General features: G+C 46.3%; 1 protein-coding gene across 1 annotated transcript in view; it reads right to left on the reverse strand.

Annotated features, from left to right (window-relative positions):
- LOC144825233 (arf-GAP with dual PH domain-containing protein 1-like) overlaps positions 1 to 17,928 on the reverse strand; it is an 81,038-nt gene that overhangs the window by 19,773 nt on the left and 43,337 nt on the right. The window contains exons 5-6 of the mRNA XM_078684081.1: positions 13,225 to 13,337; positions 12,476 to 12,622 (exon numbers count right to left, since the gene is read on the reverse strand). Of these exons, the coding sequence (XP_078540207.1) occupies positions 12,476 to 12,622; positions 13,225 to 13,337 (260 nt within the window). The remainder of the gene's footprint in view (positions 1 to 12,475; positions 12,623 to 13,224; positions 13,338 to 17,928) is intronic.

Here is a 17,928-nt window from a genome sequence, read left to right on the forward strand (position 1 = left end):
ATGACTGGTGGGACAAACAGATGGACTAAACACAATTAGGTACTTTTAAGTTGCAGTGATATGGTTAACCCATTTCCAAAGAAAGCAGACTTGCAGAAGAACATAATAGAACAAGGATGTGCAATCCAATAGTTCTCGCATTTACCAGAATTTAAGCTCTTGGCATTGTAAATGACAATGCCTTTTATGTATCTGTTTTGATAATTAACACATAAATAAAAGGCAATGTCATTTACAATTCCAATAGCTGAAGCTCTTGTAAATGTGAGACCTATTTCATTTCACAAAAGCGGCCGCCATAGTCCCGGGCTGCTTGGAAAGTGAAAGCGCACATGATGCGCTGAATGTTGCAGGAAAGCATGTCCTGCCTGCAGTAGGAGAAACTCATTAACACCTTCGCCGCGGTAGACAAGCTGCTGCGGTGCTGAAACAAATGACGCGTGCACGGGTTGGACGTCCCCCGGCCGTCCGACGCACATCTAGGGGGCCGTCCGACGCATGAAAGGGGTTAAAAAAAATGTGGCTTACAGATTAAATAAGACATACAGTGTAACAACAGAAGTAAAATGGCCAGTTCTCATGGGAGGTTACAAATGAAGACAAGGCGGTACTAAGGAGGGACTAACAAGCCTATTATTGAATCAAAAGCCAGCGTTTACAAAGGACAATGACACAAGCCAATAAAAAATATGGGCAGAGAGTGGGCGGAGCTTCAAGTCCATACTCAAATACAGCATGCCTCGCAGAGCAGCAGGCTCGACCTCAAAAAGGTAAACAGGCAGGCGGTTTCGAGTAGGGTATAAACAGGGAGAGCAGAGCATGCGGAGGATGTTAGGCAAGAAGAGGGGCCGCTTGATACTAGGAAAGGAGGGAGAGCATGTGAGAGATATACATCAAAGTCATTAAAGAAACCAACAAAGGGCAGGGTAAACTTTGGAATTCTTACTCTTGTGACTGGTTTGCGCTGAAATCAGAGTATCAGACCGTGAAGGGGTGTGCAGAAACTAGGGGGACCACCTCACTCCAAGTCACTGCGGACACTGACTCTGACTACAGTCCTAACGTTTTCACTTGCAAGCCATTGTTTTCAGATGTGTTCGTTTATTTAGGGAAGTGGAAGTGTCCATAATGACGGTAGACAAGCTGCTGCGGTGCTGAAACAAATGACGCGTGCACGGGTTGGACGTCCCCCGGCCGTCCGACGCACATCTAGGGGGCCGTCCGACGCATGAAAGGGGTTAAAAAAAATGTGGCTTACAGATTAAATAAGACATACAGTGTAACAACAGAAGTAAAATGGCCAGTTCTCATGGGAGGTTACAAATGAAGACAAGGCGGTACTAAGGAGGGACTAACAAGCCTATTATTGAATCAAAAGCCAGCGTTTACAAAGGACAATGACACAAGCCAATAAAAAATATGGGCAGAGAGTGGGCGGAGCTTCAAGTCCATACTCAAATACAGCATGCCTCGCAGAGCAGCAGGCTCGACCTCAAAAAGGTAAACGGGCAGGCGGTTTCGAGTAGGGTATAAACAGGGAGAGCAGAGCATGCGGAGGATGTTAGGCAAGAAGAGGGGCCGCTTGATACTAGGAAAGGAGGGAGAGCATGTGAGAGATATACATCAAAGTCATTAAAGAAACCAACAAAGGGCAGGGTAAACTTTGGAATTCTTACTCTTGTGACTGGTTTGCGCTGAAATCAGAGTATCAGACCGTGAAGGGGTGTGCAGAAACTAGGGGGACCACCTCACTCCAAGTCACTGCGGACACTGACTCTGACTACAGTCCTAACGTTTTCACTTGCAAGCCATTGTTTTCAGATGTGTTCGTTTATTTAGGGAAGTGGAAGTGTCCATAATGACGGTCACCCTAGTAGAAACAGTGAAAGAGCACCAGGAATCTCCTCTCCAGAGTTCGCACTTGGTCTTTCATTTTATTGCTTTTAACTAGTTCTCTTGTCTCCAAAAACCGTGCTCGGTACTGTATGGTGACTGCGTTTTTGTAGAATCATTATTGCTCGACAGTGCTCTCTAGTGGTCACAGGAATAAATAGCATGATGTAAATGCTGCTTAAAACAATTTACTAAGGAAATTACTCATCTCTGCTTACATTCAATTGCCACAGAAGGAGACGAATTTCGTGATTTTTGTTAATTTGACAATATAAAATCTGGCAAAAAGCAGACGTCGCGGTAGAAAAACTCTGTAAAACCTCTCCTTTTCACAGGAGAGCTGACCGGCAAAAGTGCTTTGAAAGTAAAAGTCTCCCATAGAAACTTTTTTGCAGCAAATTTCACTGACACGCTCTTATTCACTAATATTTCTGCAGGGCAAGTCGCCCTCGTTCTTTGAAGGGAGTAGAGTTTACGGTGTGATACTCTTTTCCTAAACAAGCATTGTCAAAGTCAATATGTTTCAATATTTTTAGCCCTGGTAAGTTGGAGTCATGGTTAATTTTGTAATTACAAATATTGCAGTTATATGCCACAAAAGTAAAAAGACAAAAATATAATAATTTATTAGAACAATATGGGTGCTTACTAGCACACAGGTGTACTTTTTTTTGTACAGGTGTACTTAAAAAGTTATAAGAACCCTCTTTAGTATTAATACACCTGACAGGAAAATAGGATTCTTTTTGTCACTAAGAAAAGGTATTGCTGACGCAAGGATGACTTTAAAAATCAAAAGGATAGAGAATTGAAAGAAAAAAGGCATTGGCAAAGTAAATTATTGACCCAATAACACTTATGAAATGCACTTTTTTAGGCAGATATACATGGGACTTGGCAAAATGCCGCTGCTCACAGTGCAACAGAAGGGATGGCTGAAAAAGTCTGACTCACTCTTGATGCCATATGCTATGGTGGGCAGAAGCAAAATATGAATGACAGCTGACTATACTAATGGATGATATCGGCTTACCCAAAGCACCTCTATGTATGTATATATATATATATGTATGCACTTTTTATTTGTTTTTTTTCCATTACATGAAGCTGGCTAGGCCAAACCTGAAAAAAGTTAATTAAGTCCCTTCTTTGATGAAGTAGAAACCAATGTTTGTGGGAGCAGTTTACGAATGATAAATTTGTGTTCGAGGCATATGAGCTGCAGATTACACACTATGCATAGATGGTCACCTAGTGTTGGGCCCGGATGTTTGCAGTTTGTTTTGTTGTAGAAAAATCTTTGGAAGTCACGGGATCTGTGATTCCTCCTTTGGATGATGCTGCGCATGGGCATCGGCTCCATCCCCAGATTGTTTTTTTTCCGCCACCTGGCTCGGATGTGTTTCCAGCGCTCCATGTTGGAACCGATTTCCTTCGGCACGCAATCCTCACCAACTTACAGATATTAGGTTTGGAACGCTTTTCTAGACGACGCTACTCTTCAACAGCGAAAACTTCGTTTCCGGTCGTCGTTGACGGCCTTCAGACCTAACTAGGCCTCGACTCCAGCTCATGGAAAGGACACCATTTAAAAAGTGTCCTCAATGTGGGTCGAAGTTTCCCCACACCGACCTTCATGAAGTGTGTAACCTTTGCCTCTCCCCGGAGCACGAGGCTAGAGACTGTTCTGCTTGTGCCTCTTTCCGCCCCAAGAAGACTATCCGGGACCGAAAAGCGAGGCGAACAATGGCTCGATCTTCAGCTTCCATCCCGGACGACATTTTTGAGGAAGGTGTCAACGTTCCAGAACAGCACGACGTCGACAGCAATTCCGAGGCAGAAGACTCCGATGTCGAGGACGTCACTCCAGCACAGCGGGTCGTAAGTAAGACCGTCGACCCCGACCCTTCCTCGACACACCTAAAGGCCCCGGTCACACCCTCGCCCTCGGGCTCGGGTGCACACCGACACACTGCTTCTACTGCCCCACCTTTGGGCCCGGCTAAGAAGCTAATGAAGCCTTCAGGCGAATCGGGCTCGAGTCGGTCTTCGCACAGTACCGTCTCACACTTAACCCCCTTTCCTGAATCGTTTTGGCCACTATAGGAGTGGCAGGGTATGCTCAGATGTGAGTCCCTTGCTCACTGCACCATCAGGATTCAAGCAAGCCGGGCCGAAGACGGCTGTAATGCCAGAAACCGGTCCCCGGAAGCTTGTTTCCTTTCCAGTAAAGAATTGGCTTGGTAGTTTGGTCTGCCCTGTTCCCATGATGCACTGGGCCAGGGTCAGACTAATTTGCATATAGACAGGTTCTGAGCTGGGATGGTGCAGTGAGCTAAAAAACGGTGATGGATCAAGCCCTGATCTTTTGACTGGGTATGAGTGTTCTGTTTAACTCAGATGCTCTGTCCATCACCACCCCCTTTTCTGAATCGTCTCACACTTAACCGGCACCGAAAAAGACAACTTCACCGGCCACACCGACATCCAAAACATCGGCGCCAAAACATACCACTACTCCTTCAGCACCGAAACCCAGGTCGGAACCAAGCAAACCCACTTCGGATTAAAAAAAAACACCGGAAACAGAAAAACCCATCGGATCCAAAAAACATACCAGAACCGAAAAAAACATTGGATCCAAAAAACATACCGGAACCGAAAAAACCATCGGAACCGAAAAAAGTTTCAGAGCCGAAAAAGACTCCTGCTTCTCCGGTTAAAGACATTGCCAAAAAGCCGAAACAAACCGCTTCGGTGCCAAAAGATCGGCCTCCTGCAGAGGACTTACCTTATTCAGACTCTGCTCAAAAGACTCTAGCTAAAGATCCAATCACTGGACAGCTGATTTTGGCTTAAAAAAAGTGACCACTGGACACACCCGCTCCAGCTCTGCATTCAAAGAAGAAGGACATGGCTACCTCTCCCTTAAGACTGCCTTCCCCTTCTCTTTCACCTGTACCATCACCACATCCTCCCATACCACAACATTCCCCAGCATCCTCTATCATACCAGACAATGACATCAGGGATGATAGCGCTCATGACATGGGGGGTAACATGCCAGATCCAGCTACTCCTACAGGATCACTTGACTCGTGGGATGATTATAACACCCCAGATGTCCCAAATGTCCCTCAGGATGACATATACCCCTCAAGGCCTTCCCTATCAGAAGACATTATGGGTTTCAAGCAATTAATTCACTGCGCAATATCATGGGATAGACATGCATACTGACTCTGTAGATGAAGACTTCTTAATGGATACCTTTGATAGTGCACAAAGGTCCTCATCCACCTTACTAATGCTTAAAGGAGTAATAAAGCATGCTCCTGAAGTCTTCAAAGACCCAGTCAGAACTAGGGTCATTAACCCTCGCATAGAGAAAAAATATAAAGCTGCTCCCTCAGACCCAGCATATATTAAAGGTCCTGTACCACTAGACTCACTTGAATGTTTCCAATGCACATAAGGGAGCAAACTCACAAACATCAGGTGAAGCTCCACCACCAGATGAAGAGTCTAAGCTACTTGACGCATCAGGGAAAAGAACAGCATCTCAAGCAGCAAACATGTAGCGTATCGCCAATACACAGGCTTTATTAGCCAGATACGACAGGGCACATTATGATGAATTCCAATCATTAATGAGGCACCTCCTGGATAAGTACAAGGATAGAGCAAATTAACTTATCCAAGAGGGGAAAAACATCACAAACACCTCTATTCGGTGTGCACTGGATGCAGCAGATACTGCCTCTAGGGCAGTTAACACCAGCGTCCTATTACGTAGACATGCTTCGCTTTGCATATCAGGGTTCAAACCTGAAGTACAAAGTGCCATTCTTAATCAACCCTTTGAGGAGCAACACCTATTCGGACCTAACGTAGATGTATCACTTGAAAAAATGAAAAAGGATACAGATACCGCCAAATCTATGGGAGCCCTGCAGTCGCAGACTCCCAGACGTTCATTTCGTCGCTCATCCTTGAAAAAATGAAAAAGGATACAGATACCGCCAAATCTATGGGAGCCCTGCAGTCGCAGACTCCCAGACGTTCATTTCGTCGCTCATCCTATCGAGGTGCCACCAGGGAATACTCTTCGGACACAGCTTCTACCTCGTACAAAGCCCCTACACAGTCCACTTACAGCAAGGGCTACCAAAGGGGTGGTTACAAGGGTAACAATAACAAAGGTAGAGGTAAAAATAACAACTCCCGCTCTGCCTCTACCCCTGCCCAATGACTCCCTTCCCCTTCCCCCTTCCCATCCCACTCCTGTCGAGGAAAGACTTCAACAATACCTGCCAGCTTGGGAAAACATCACATCAGACAGGTGGGTGCTCCAAATAATTCAGTCAGGTTACTGTCTAGAACTAACATCCACCCCCCAAACATACCACCCAAGCAAAGTCCAATGTCACAAGAACATTTAACACTACTCAGACAGGAGGTAATATCCCTCCTGCAAACAAATGCAATAGAGATAGTTCCAGAGCATCAGAAAAACAAAGGAGTATACTCACTATATTTCCTAATACCAAAGAAGGACGGCTCTTTAAGACCCATCCTAGACCTCAGGCCTCTAAACATTTACATACAGTCGGACCATTTTCACATGGTCACACTCCAACAAGTCCTTCCACTTCTGGTACTAAACGACTTCCTGGTCACCCTAGACCTCAAGGACGCCTACTTCCATATTCCCATCCACACAGCGCACAGAAAATATCTCAGATTTATGCAAGACGGGCAGCACTACCAGTTCAAAGTGCTCCCATTCGGCAGTAGTAGCAGCACACTTAAGAAGACAACATATTCATGTCTTCCCATATCTAGACGACTGGCTCATAAAAGCCAGCTCATACAGCCAGTGTGTATAACACACTCATGCTACTATTCAACTGCTTCACGACTTGGGATTCACAGTAAAGCACACCAGATCGCATCTGCAACCCTCGCACATACAACAGTATCTCGGCGCTACAATAAACACCCAACTAACACTAGCTTATCCCTCTCCAGCCAGGATAACAAGTGTACAAACTCTCCTAACAAAATTCAAACCTCAACACTCGCTACCAGATCGAGTGTTCATGCAGCTCATAGGAATGATGGCCTCTTGTATATTTGTAGTACCTCACGCAAGACTGCAAATGCGTCCACTTCAAGAGTGCCTAGCACGCCAATGGAACCAGGCTCAAGGTCAACTAACAGACCTAGTGTTGGTAGACGGTCGGACTCATCGTTCTCTGCAATGGTGGAACACCAAAAACCTTTCCAAAGGTTGACCGTTTCTAGAGCCAGTCCCTCAAATAGTCATGACAGCGGACGCATCGCTCTCCGGCTGGGTAGCTCACCTACTGCATCACACCATGCAAGGCAGTGGACACCGCAACAGAAGTTACTCCACATCAACCATTTGGAGTTGCTAGCTGTGTTTCTAGCCCTAAAAGCATTTCAAATGCAAGTGTCAGGCAAAGCTGTCTTAGTCCGCACAGACAATATGACAGTGATGTACTACATAAACAAACAAGCTATACCGCTAAAGATCTTCCTCTTAGCCCAACACGTCCCAGGAGTACAAAACACTATGGCAGATCTGCTAAGTCGACAAACACAGCAGATCCACGAGTGGGAACTTCATCCGCAAGTTCTTCATCCGTTCTTTCAAATGTGGGGACAACCTCAGATAGACCTCTTTGCCACCCAAGAAAACGCAAAATGCCCAAGATTTGCCGCCAGATACCCTCACCCATTGTCCAAAGGCAATGCGATATGGATGAACTGGTCAAAACTATTTGCGTATGCTTTTCCTCCTCTCCTACTACTTCCGTTAGTGGTACACAAACTACAACATTCCCTGACGCTCATTCTAGTCGCTCCAACTTGGGCCAGACAACCATGGTACACCACGCTGTTGCAGATGTATGTGGTACCACACCAAAAACTAAACTTATCTCCACGCCTATTAACATAGAACCATGGCGAGATCAGACACCCGGACCCAGCTCAGCTCAACCTAGCGATCTGGCTCCTGAGGTCTTAGAGTTTGGTTACCTCAACCTTCCTCCAGAATGTATGAACATAATTAAAGAAGCTAGACGTCCCACTACTAGAGCATGTTATGCTGCTAAGTGGAAACGCTTTGTCATATACTGCCAAAACAACCAAATAAATCCCTTAGACGTGTCTATTCAACACATCATAGGATATCTATTACACCTTCATAAGTGTAATTTAGCCTACACGTCTATCAAGACTACACCTCGCTGCCATTGCAGCATACTTACAAAATATACATCTATCTCTTTTTAGAGTACCAGCTATAAAAGCTTTCATGGAAGGACTCAAAAGAATAATTCCTCCCAGAACGCCACCGGCACCAGTGTGGAACTTGAACATTGTTCTTACAAGATTAATGGGTCCTCCCTTCGAACCATTACATAAATGTGAATTGCAATTCCTAACCTGGAAAGTAGCTTTCCTAGTAGCAATTAATTTTCACAGAAGGGTTAGTGAACTTCTATTCAAGAACCTTTTTTGCAAATGCATCATAACAAAGTGGTTCTTCGTACTAATCCTAAATTCCTTCCTAAAGTCATTTCACCATTCCATCTAAACCAATCAGTTGAGCTGCCCGTATTTTTCTCGCAGCCTCAAACAGTCGCAGAAAGAGCTCTACACACCTTAGATGTCAAAAGAGCATTACTGTACTATATCGAAAGGACACAAACCTTTCGTAAAACAAAACAACTGTTTGTGTCTTTTTCACCGCCACATAAAGGCAACCCCATATCCAAATCAGGGATCGCCAGATGGATTGTTAAATGCATACAAATATGTTACCAAAAAGCAAAACGTACGTTAACAATTCCTCCAAAAGCCCATTCAACAAGAAAAATAGGGGCTTCAATGGCATTCTTGGGGAACATTCCCCTAGATGACATATGCAGAGCAGCTACATGGCTTACACCGCACACATTCACAAAGCATTACTGTGTAGATGTGCAAACTAAACAACAAGCCACTGTGGGTCAGGCTGAACTAAAAACACTGTTTCAAACAACTGTAACAGATACTGGTGGTCGCAGCTAGGTGTGGGTACTGCTATACAATCCATGAATAGTGTGTAATCTGCAGCTCATATGCCTTGAACGGAAAATGCTACTTACCAGTATGCATCTGTGATTGGCATGCAGAGCTGCAGAGTTACACACGCCCACCCGCCTCCCCGGCTACCTTTATCTGTTCCAGTATTATCTTAATTAGATACAAATCACATGGACATCACTACCTATTGTACAGCTCCATCACTTCCCTAATGGCGAAAAACAATCTGGGGATGGAGCCGATGCCCCTGCGCAGTATCATCCAAAGGAGGAGTCAACTATCCCATGACTTCCAAAGACTTTTCTACAACAAAACAAACTGCAAACATCCGGGCCCAACACTAGGTGGCCATCCATGCATAGTGTGTAACTCTGCAGCTCTTTACATGCCAAGAACAGATGCATACTGGTAAGTAGCATTTTCCTAAACTGCAGAACTGTGGTAATTAGCTGATAGAGGGCAACTCAGCTGCCCCAAAGAACTCCCCTTTTTTTGTGGGGTGGGCTGGTTACACGATTACAAATTGGAATACATTTTTTATTAACTCTGCACCTCACCTTCAAGATATTCATAGGCCATTTCCTTACTGTTTCATTACAAGAGCAATATATTTACTGAAACACTGTTTAAACAAAACAAGAAACATTCTGCCGGTTTCTCGAATGTCCAACAAAAAAATTGCAAGTAGTAAATCCACCATCTTTTCTTGCAAGAGAGCGGTAACACTACTTAGAAAATTTGAGAGAAAATATAGGGTTAATGGTTATTTTAATTAGAAGAGGAGTGGCGAAGTGATAAGGTTGGAACTGTTGTTAGATGTCATGTATTTGCTACCGCACAGGTCTTGCAGTTGCAATAATTGAAATGTTGTTCTGAAGGTATAAACTCAGCTTGCTAAAACGGTTTATTCAATTTTATTATTTTATTTTTTAGACAAATGTATGTAGTGTGGACCTATCCAAATTGGCAGCAGGAACATTTACAGATAATAGGAAATACAAAGGAGAACAATTGTGGGTTAGATAACTGCACTGAGATAAAGTAAAACCAAGAGAGTGAGATAGTGAAAGGAATAAGGAAGATAGCTGAAGAGATATTAACAAGGGCTCATGGAGAGTTCAAGTAGTCTTTCGGATACATTTTGAATAGTTAGGCTGTCAGGTTTTTCCTGGAAGAGAGCAGGGATCTATTCAATCTTCAGGAAAAATGTTACAGATTCTGGTAGTCAGATATGAGAATGTTTGGTTTGGTGTTTTTGTCTTCCATACATTAGGGACCTCCAGCATTAGTCGAAATTTGTTTGTTTTTTCTTTTCCCTTCACATATTAGAAATTTCTATTTTAAGAAGGTGGAATGTCCTTAGTATATGGCTTTGTGGGTTAAGTAGGCTACCTAGAATTGGATTCTGACCTCCAACAAGAGCCACTGGAGTTCTCTTAAGATGGGCATGATATAGTCTAATTTCTTTTCCCCGTTGACAAGCCATATAGCTGCCCCTAACATGGCTTTGAAGGAGGCTAGACCATTTTTGGGTAGGCAAGGGAGTAAGGTGTTGCCCCATCTAAGTTTGAGAGGACCAATTCCTGCACCGTAGACCTGAAATCATATTCCGGTAAGGATTGTTTCAGTTTCTTTAGAAGATGGAGCTGGAATCTGACTATTTTCACCACCTTGGTGATATGACATTGAGGTATTCTGTTCTATCATTCAACCTGGGGATATTGTGGTGGCCAAATCGGGGTGAAGCCCAGGTGTTTTAGGACAGTCTGTCCTGACAAGTGGCGAGATTGTGAGTATTTGTAAAGCGGAATTTGGTTTTATTAGTGTCAAATTTGAGAGCATGAATCCTTTCAATCTAAGGTGTTTCCCAAGAATGCTTTCTGGGACTTAATGTCAGCCGGGTTGGAGATTTTTATGCAAAGTTGGATATTGTCCGCGTACTGGTGTATTTGTATCAGAAAGTGAGATGGATTCAATCCCAAAGAAATGCTGCAGCAAAGTTGGTAATTCTGTGATCTGCAATTGTCTATTTTCACAAATTGAGATCTGGACGAGATGAAGGATTGGAGTCATTTAAAGACTATCCCATCCGCTTCCATTCTGCTGTTGAGCATACACAGTGGTATGTTATCGTCAGTGGTATCGAATGTGGCATGTTGGGAGGTAGGCATAAGGTTTTATAAAGTGCAACGTTCACCTAACAAGGGTATCTTGTCACTGTAGTACAAAAAAATAAAACACTCACTAACCAAAGACCATAGCCAGAAAAAGAGACCTCAATAATGAAGCCTAGGAAAAACTCATGTCTTTAGAGCCTTCTATAAGTACACAAATTCGATTTTTAATGCATAGAAAGCGGCAAGGAGTTGCATTGAGCGCAAGCCACCACTGAAAAGGCTCGATTATCAAAAGGCATTTGTGCAAATATAGGCAACTCCGAGACGTATTGATTCTGAAATCTCAACAATCAAACATCGATAGCATCTAAAAAATGTAGTACGTCATCAAGGACTTGAAGGGTAACTGTGTCTGTGCTGCAGTAAACACGGAAACCAGGCCAGGGTGAATTTTGGAATTTATGCTTTTGAGATGTGTGTTTGTATTTGAACAGAGAGTTTTTTCTAAGATAATTCGTAGGGAAGGTAATTTATAAATTGGTCTTAGGTTCTGGAGGTCGTTTGGGTCTGTATTTGTTTTTTCTTTTTTGCTTTGTAATTAATGAGAACATGGTATTGATTTGTATAATACATTAACTTTGTTCGATTTTGTTCAACATTGTGATTTACAGGGTGAAGGAGGGGCAACATTGTATTCTAAAATGTGTGTGCACACATGTCAAAATAATTGGTGAGAATGACAAACTCTACCACTTATTGTTTACGTTTAAGGAGGACAGAAAGTCAAAGAACATAAAGCACAAGGTTACTCTTCTGATAATCCAGTCAGGGGCTATTAGTCTATCCGAGCAGGGTAAAATGCAGGTCTAGTAAGCGAGATCCATGCCAGATTTTCTGGATAGCCACTGACTTTATAAATAAGTTCCATTTTAGATCACTGTTTGTAAATGTTAACTTATGTGGATACCCTGAAAACCTGCATGGCTCCAGTCCTTCTGGATGCTAGCGATGCAGTACTAATCTAGTTGCACAAGGCGCTCTTAGTTGCTACTTGACTTCCCATTAGTATAAGCAACATTAGTGAGTCCTGGCATTTCTGACAACAGTACTTTACATTTTGAAGGTTGTACTTTACATGAGTCTATTATACATATAAAAAAACAGACCTAGCATGCAAAATGCTGTTGGATACTAGACCAGGACTGGCTAGAGGTTTTTTCTGGCTACATGGGTACAACTATCAGCTGGTGGCTCCTGTGACAGGCCCAAAGGCTGGTGCATCGGGTGAACTTCACACACCCCCACAGGCAGCACTCTTGACCTATTCAGATACCTCCTAGGCTCACCTCACCATCCTCATGGTACAGGAATATATTCCTGGTTTTGCTGTCCTTCCGGTGTGTAATCTGCAATCCGTTGGGGTTCCCGATCTTCGATGGCTGGAAGGAAGCGTTGATGCTGTCGACTTTTATGACACACTTTGGCTCTTTGCCCTAAAGAGAGAGGCAGAACTGTACATTACCCATGGATCCCAGCAGGTAGCACTCTTCACAGGACAAGCAAGGGCAGAGGCTTATAGGGTGGGAAACACTGACAGCTGGGGGTGCTCTCATCAGAAGGTGGCACTCTCCAGGGTTGAGAACACGAAGATCAAGCAGTGCTCTTATAACACTAAGGAACACAGCGGAGAGCACTCCCAAGAGGGTAGATAACACTGACAACTGTGGCACTCTCACAAGGAAGGGTATTAATGACAGCCACAGGCAATCTCGCAGTGTGGGGAACACCAACACTACGAGCGGCATTTCTCAATATCAGTAGCACTAACAGCAAGGGTGCTCTCTTTAGGGAACCCTGACCACCTGGGGAGCTACCACCGAAGTGGGGAATGCCACCCGTAGGATGGAGAATAACACTATTAGGGTGTGATCTCCAAAATGGGAAATACCAACATTTGGTGGTGCTATTGGAGATGCTCTTGGCAAGGTGTGTAGCACCTCCTGCGTGGGTCGTTCTAAACACTTTGAAGAGTCTGACTCTGGCCTGCTATGTGGCACCCACTTTCATGTTGGAGGAACTGGCTTGTTCTACTCACGTCCTGTGTTTTGAAGTACTTGAGAGTCCCTTCTCTCTCTGAAAGAACAAATCTCCGAATGAGGAACTGCTTGTTGTCTCGTCCGCGCTTCCAGAGTGTCCCCTCTCGTACACCTAGAGAAGAATGAGAGATATAACTTCACGCCTCCACTGCCACCAGCCCAATTATTGCCTGCCTTCTCTGGCAGTGGTAGATTAATGCACGCAGTGCTTAATTTGTTAAAAACAGTCATAATAATAACAGTAGGTTCAGGAACTCAAGGTTTCCCTTAAGAGTCCACTATGGCTGCTGAATGCCAGGATTGCCAAACACCAAGCCCCCCCCCTAGTCTTAATTCCAACTTGCATATGTTTTTTCCTCAACCCTACTCGCTCTGTCTAGTCTCACTTTTACATATGCTTTTTCGTCCCTCTTTTCTCTGCTTCATTATTTCCACATTTCTGCCTCTCTCTCGCTTGCTCTGGGTCAAAGTTTGATGGTGAAAAATAAGCCCTGGCACCAGAAATGAGTACCAGTGTCCACCCCAGCATTCCCTGGCACAAATTAAGCACAGCTTCCCCTACAATAAGCAGATTACTGAACACCTTCGCTGTCACAAGTAAACGAAGTCCTTATTTAGAGTTTGGCGGGTGGAATACTGTGTCACAAACGCAGCTGATATCACCTCTGCCGTATTACAAGTTCCATGAGGTGTATAATACAGCAGGCAGGATAGTTGCCACGTATGTGATAGAGTATCCCGTTTCCCAAACTCTAAATGAGGTCGTAAGTTTTTAAGTGCTAATTTCAGGGTTAAAGGTATAGGGCTGTGCCCCACTTTTGAATTTTCTTGGTTGCCATGGTGTGAAGTCCTGGAGTTACCGTCATTGTCCACACAACATTCCATTCAGGCTTTCACTTCTCTTTGTCTCTTACATTAATTTCCCTCCATGCTCTCCTGTTTTCTTTTTTCTGCCACAGCGATCTAATGGCCAGCAGCTAGATTATAGACATGACCAAGAGGTCAGGAAGGGGTAGTCCTACAAGGTCATATTGTATCAGGCATAGAAAGTAGCAAACACTGTGCCTTTCTTCATATATACCTCCTCCTCATCTACAGAGACACTGGGAACCGGTTGGAGGACACTTGGGCTAACCGAAAAGCTGACATGGGGGGATGTTATGCGCGACACCTTCAGTCTGTCTGGGGCTTGCAATCTAATTTTTACCATTTTAATTATTGAGTTAAGAATACTCATCAAGAAACATTCTTTTGGCTAAAAATCTTGGACTAGCGTAAGAGGTATGATGGAATCTGTTGGGCCTCGTCCTGCGATTTGAGTTTTCCCAAAAACTCTTCACAAAAGTCAATGTTGGCTTTCTAAAGCAATGCCCTTGTTGTCAGCTTCTTCCTTGTAGTGCCCTGTCAGTGGGAGTTCCTGAGTGCAGTGCTTTGCTAGAGAGCAATGCCCTTTAGGGTGAGCTTACTGGTAGCAGAGCTCCTAATATTAACCTTCTCTAGCAGTGCCTTTGGTGGGAATTTCCTCCCAGCAGGACCTGCAGTGTGAGCTTCCTCCTCCCCTGCCCTCAATGTGAGCTCCCTCCAGCGGGGTTCTCGGCGTGAGTTTCCTACAGAAGGGTCCTAAGTGTGAACTGGCTTCCAGCACAGCCCACGTGTGATCTTCTTCCATCATGTCCCTTAGTGTGAGCTTCCTTCCGCAGTTCTCTCAGTGATCTCCCTCCTACACAGCCCTCAGTGGGAGTTAGTTCCATCAGTGTGAGCTTCCTCCTTCACTACCCTCAGTGTGAGCTCCCTCCAGCGGTGTTCTCCGTGTGAGCTTCCTACAGAAGGGTCCTAAGTGGGAACTGGCTCCCGGCACAGCCCCTTGTGTGATCTTCTTCCATCATGTCCCTTAGTGTGAACTTCCTTCAGCAGTTCTCTCAGCGATCTCCCTCCTGCACAGTCCTCAGTGGGAGTTAGTTCCATCAGTGTGAGCTTCCTCCTCCACTACCCTCAGTGTGAGCTCCCTCCAGCGGGGTTCTCCACGTGAGCTTCCTACAGAAGGATCCTAAGTGTGAACTGGCTTCCGGCACAGCCCACGTGTGATCTTACAGCATGTCCCTTAGTGTGAGCTTCCTTCAGCAGTTCTCTCAGCGAGCTCCCTCCTGCACAGCCCTCAGTGGGAGTTAGTTCCATCAGTGTGAGCTTCCTCCTCCACTACTCTCAGTGTGAGCTCCCTCCAGCGGGGTTCTCCGCGTGAGCTTCCTACAGAAGGATCCTAAGTGTGAACTGGCTTCAGGCACACCCCCTTGTATGATCTTCTTCCATCATGTCCCTTAGTGTGAGCTTCCTTCAGCAGTTCTCTCAGCGAGCTCCCTCCTGCACAGCCCTCAGTGGGAGTTAGTTCCATCAGTGTGAGCTTCCTTCTCCACTACCCTCAGTGTGAGTCTCTCCAGCGCGGTTCTCGGCGTGAGCTTCCTACAGAAGGCACCTAAGTGTGAACTGGCTTCCGGCACAGACCCTTATGTGATCTTCTTCCATCGTGTCCGTTAGTGTGAGCTTCCTTCAGCAGTTCTCTCAGCGAGCTCCCTCCTGCACAGCCCTCAGTGGGTGTTAGTTCCATCAGTGGGAGCTTTCTCCCAGCAGTGTTCTCAGTGGGATCTTCCTGGCAATTCTGAAAGTATTATGTACCAGGGGTCAGTATCTTCAATGTTTGTTTTCTCCTGGAGTACCTCACTGTGAGCTCTCTCCCACAAGTGACCTGGCACAGTCAGATTCATGGCCACTGTACCCTCAGACTGCATATCAGTCATCAGTGCCTGTCAGTGTGAGCTACCACCCAACAAAAACCATGTTAGGCGGAGCTTTTGAGCATCAGTGCCCTGTCAGTGCAAGTTTTCCTGACCGCAAGGTCCTATAAGTGTAAGTTTCCAGGCAGCAGTGCCCACAGTGTGAGTTTCCAGGCAGCAGTGTCCACAGTGTGAGTTTCCAGGCAGCAGTGTCCGCAGTGTGACCATCCAGGGATCAGTGCCCGCTGTGTGAGCTTCTAGGCAGCAGTGCCCTCAGTGGGAGCTTGCAGGCAGCAGTACCCACAGTGTGAGCTTGCAGGCAGCAATGGGAGATTCCAGGCAGCAGTGCCCACTGTGTGAGCTTCCAGGCAGCAGTGCCCATAGTCTGAGCTTGCAGTGAGCAGTGCCCACTGTGTGAGCTTCCAGAGAGCATTGCATGCAGTGTGAGTTTCCAGGCAGCAGTATCTACAGTGTGAGCTTCCATGGAGCAGTGCCAGCAGGTTGAGCTTCCATGGAGCAGTGCCCACAGTGTGAGCTTCCATAGAGCAGTGCCAGCAGTGTGAGCTTCCATGGAGCAGTGCCCACAGTGTGAGCTTCCATGGAGCAGTGCCCGCAGTGTGAGCCTCCAGGCAGCAGTGCCCACAGTGTGAGCTTCCATGGAGCAGTGCCCACAGTGTGAGCTTCCATGGAGCAGTGCCAGCAGGTTGAGCTTCCATGGAGCAGTGCCCACAGTGTGAGCTTCGATAGAGCAGTGCCAGCAGTGTGAGCTTCCATGGAGCAGTGCTCACAGTGTGAGCTTCCATGGAGCAGTGCCCGCAGTGTGAGCTTCCAGGCAGCAGTGCCCACAGTATGAGCTTCCATGGAGCAGTGCCCACAGTGTGAGCTTCCATGGAGCAGTGCCCACAGTGTGAGCTTCCATGGAGCAGTGCCCGCAGTGTGAGCTTCTAGGCAGCAGTGCCCACAGTGTGAGATTCTAGGCAGCAGTGTCCACAGTGTGAGCTTCCATGGAGCAGTGCCCACAGTGTGAGCTTCCAGGCAGCAGTGCCCACAGTGTGAGTTTCCAGGCAGCAGTGCCCACAGTGTGAGTTTCCAGGCAGCAGGGTCCGCAGTGTGACCATCCAGGGATCAGTGCCCGCAGGTTGAGCTTCCATGGAGCAGTGCCAGCAGGTTGAGCTTCCATGGAGCAGTGCCCGCAGTGTGAGCTTCCATGGAGCAGTGCCCACAGTGTGAGCTTCCATGGAGCAGTGCCCACAGTGTGAGCTTCCATGGAGCAGTGCCCACAGTGTGAGCTTTCAGGCAGCAGTGCCCACAGTGTGAGCTTCCATGGAGCAGTGCCCACAGTGTGAGCTTCCATGGAGCAGTGCCCGCAGTGTGAGCTTCCAGGCAGCAGTGCCCACAGTGTGAGATTCCATGGAGCAGTGCCCACAGTGGGAGCTTCCATGGAGCAGTGCCCGCAATGTGAGTTTCAATGAAGCAGTGCCCACAGTGTGAGCTTCCATGGAGCAGTACCCGCAGTGTGAGCTTCCATGGAGCAGTGTCCACAGTGTGAACTTCCATGGAGCAGTGCCATCAGTGTGAGCTTCCAGACAGCAGTGCCAGCTTCCATGGAGCAGTGCCCACAGTGTGAGCGTCCATGGAGCAGTGCCTGCAGTGTGAGCTTGCAGGCAGCAGTGCCGCAGTGTGAGCTTCCAGGCAGCAGTGCCCGCAGTGTAAGCTTCCGGGCACCAGTGCCCGCATTGTGAGCTTCCAGGCAGAAGTGCACGCCGTGTGAGCGTCCGAGGAACGGTGCCCTCAGTGTGACCTTCCAGTCAGCAGTGCCCACTGTGTGAGCTTCCAGGCAGCAGTACCCAGAGTGTGAACTTGCAGGGAGCAGTGCCCCCTGAGTGAGCTTCCAGAGAGCACTGCATGCAGTGTAAGTTTCCAGGCAGCAGTGTC

Source organism: Lissotriton helveticus, chromosome 1_1 (assembly GCF_964261635.1).
Source record: "Lissotriton helveticus chromosome 1_1, aLisHel1.1, whole genome shotgun sequence".
Classification (NCBI taxonomy): Eukaryota; Metazoa; Chordata; class Amphibia; order Caudata; family Salamandridae; genus Lissotriton; species Lissotriton helveticus.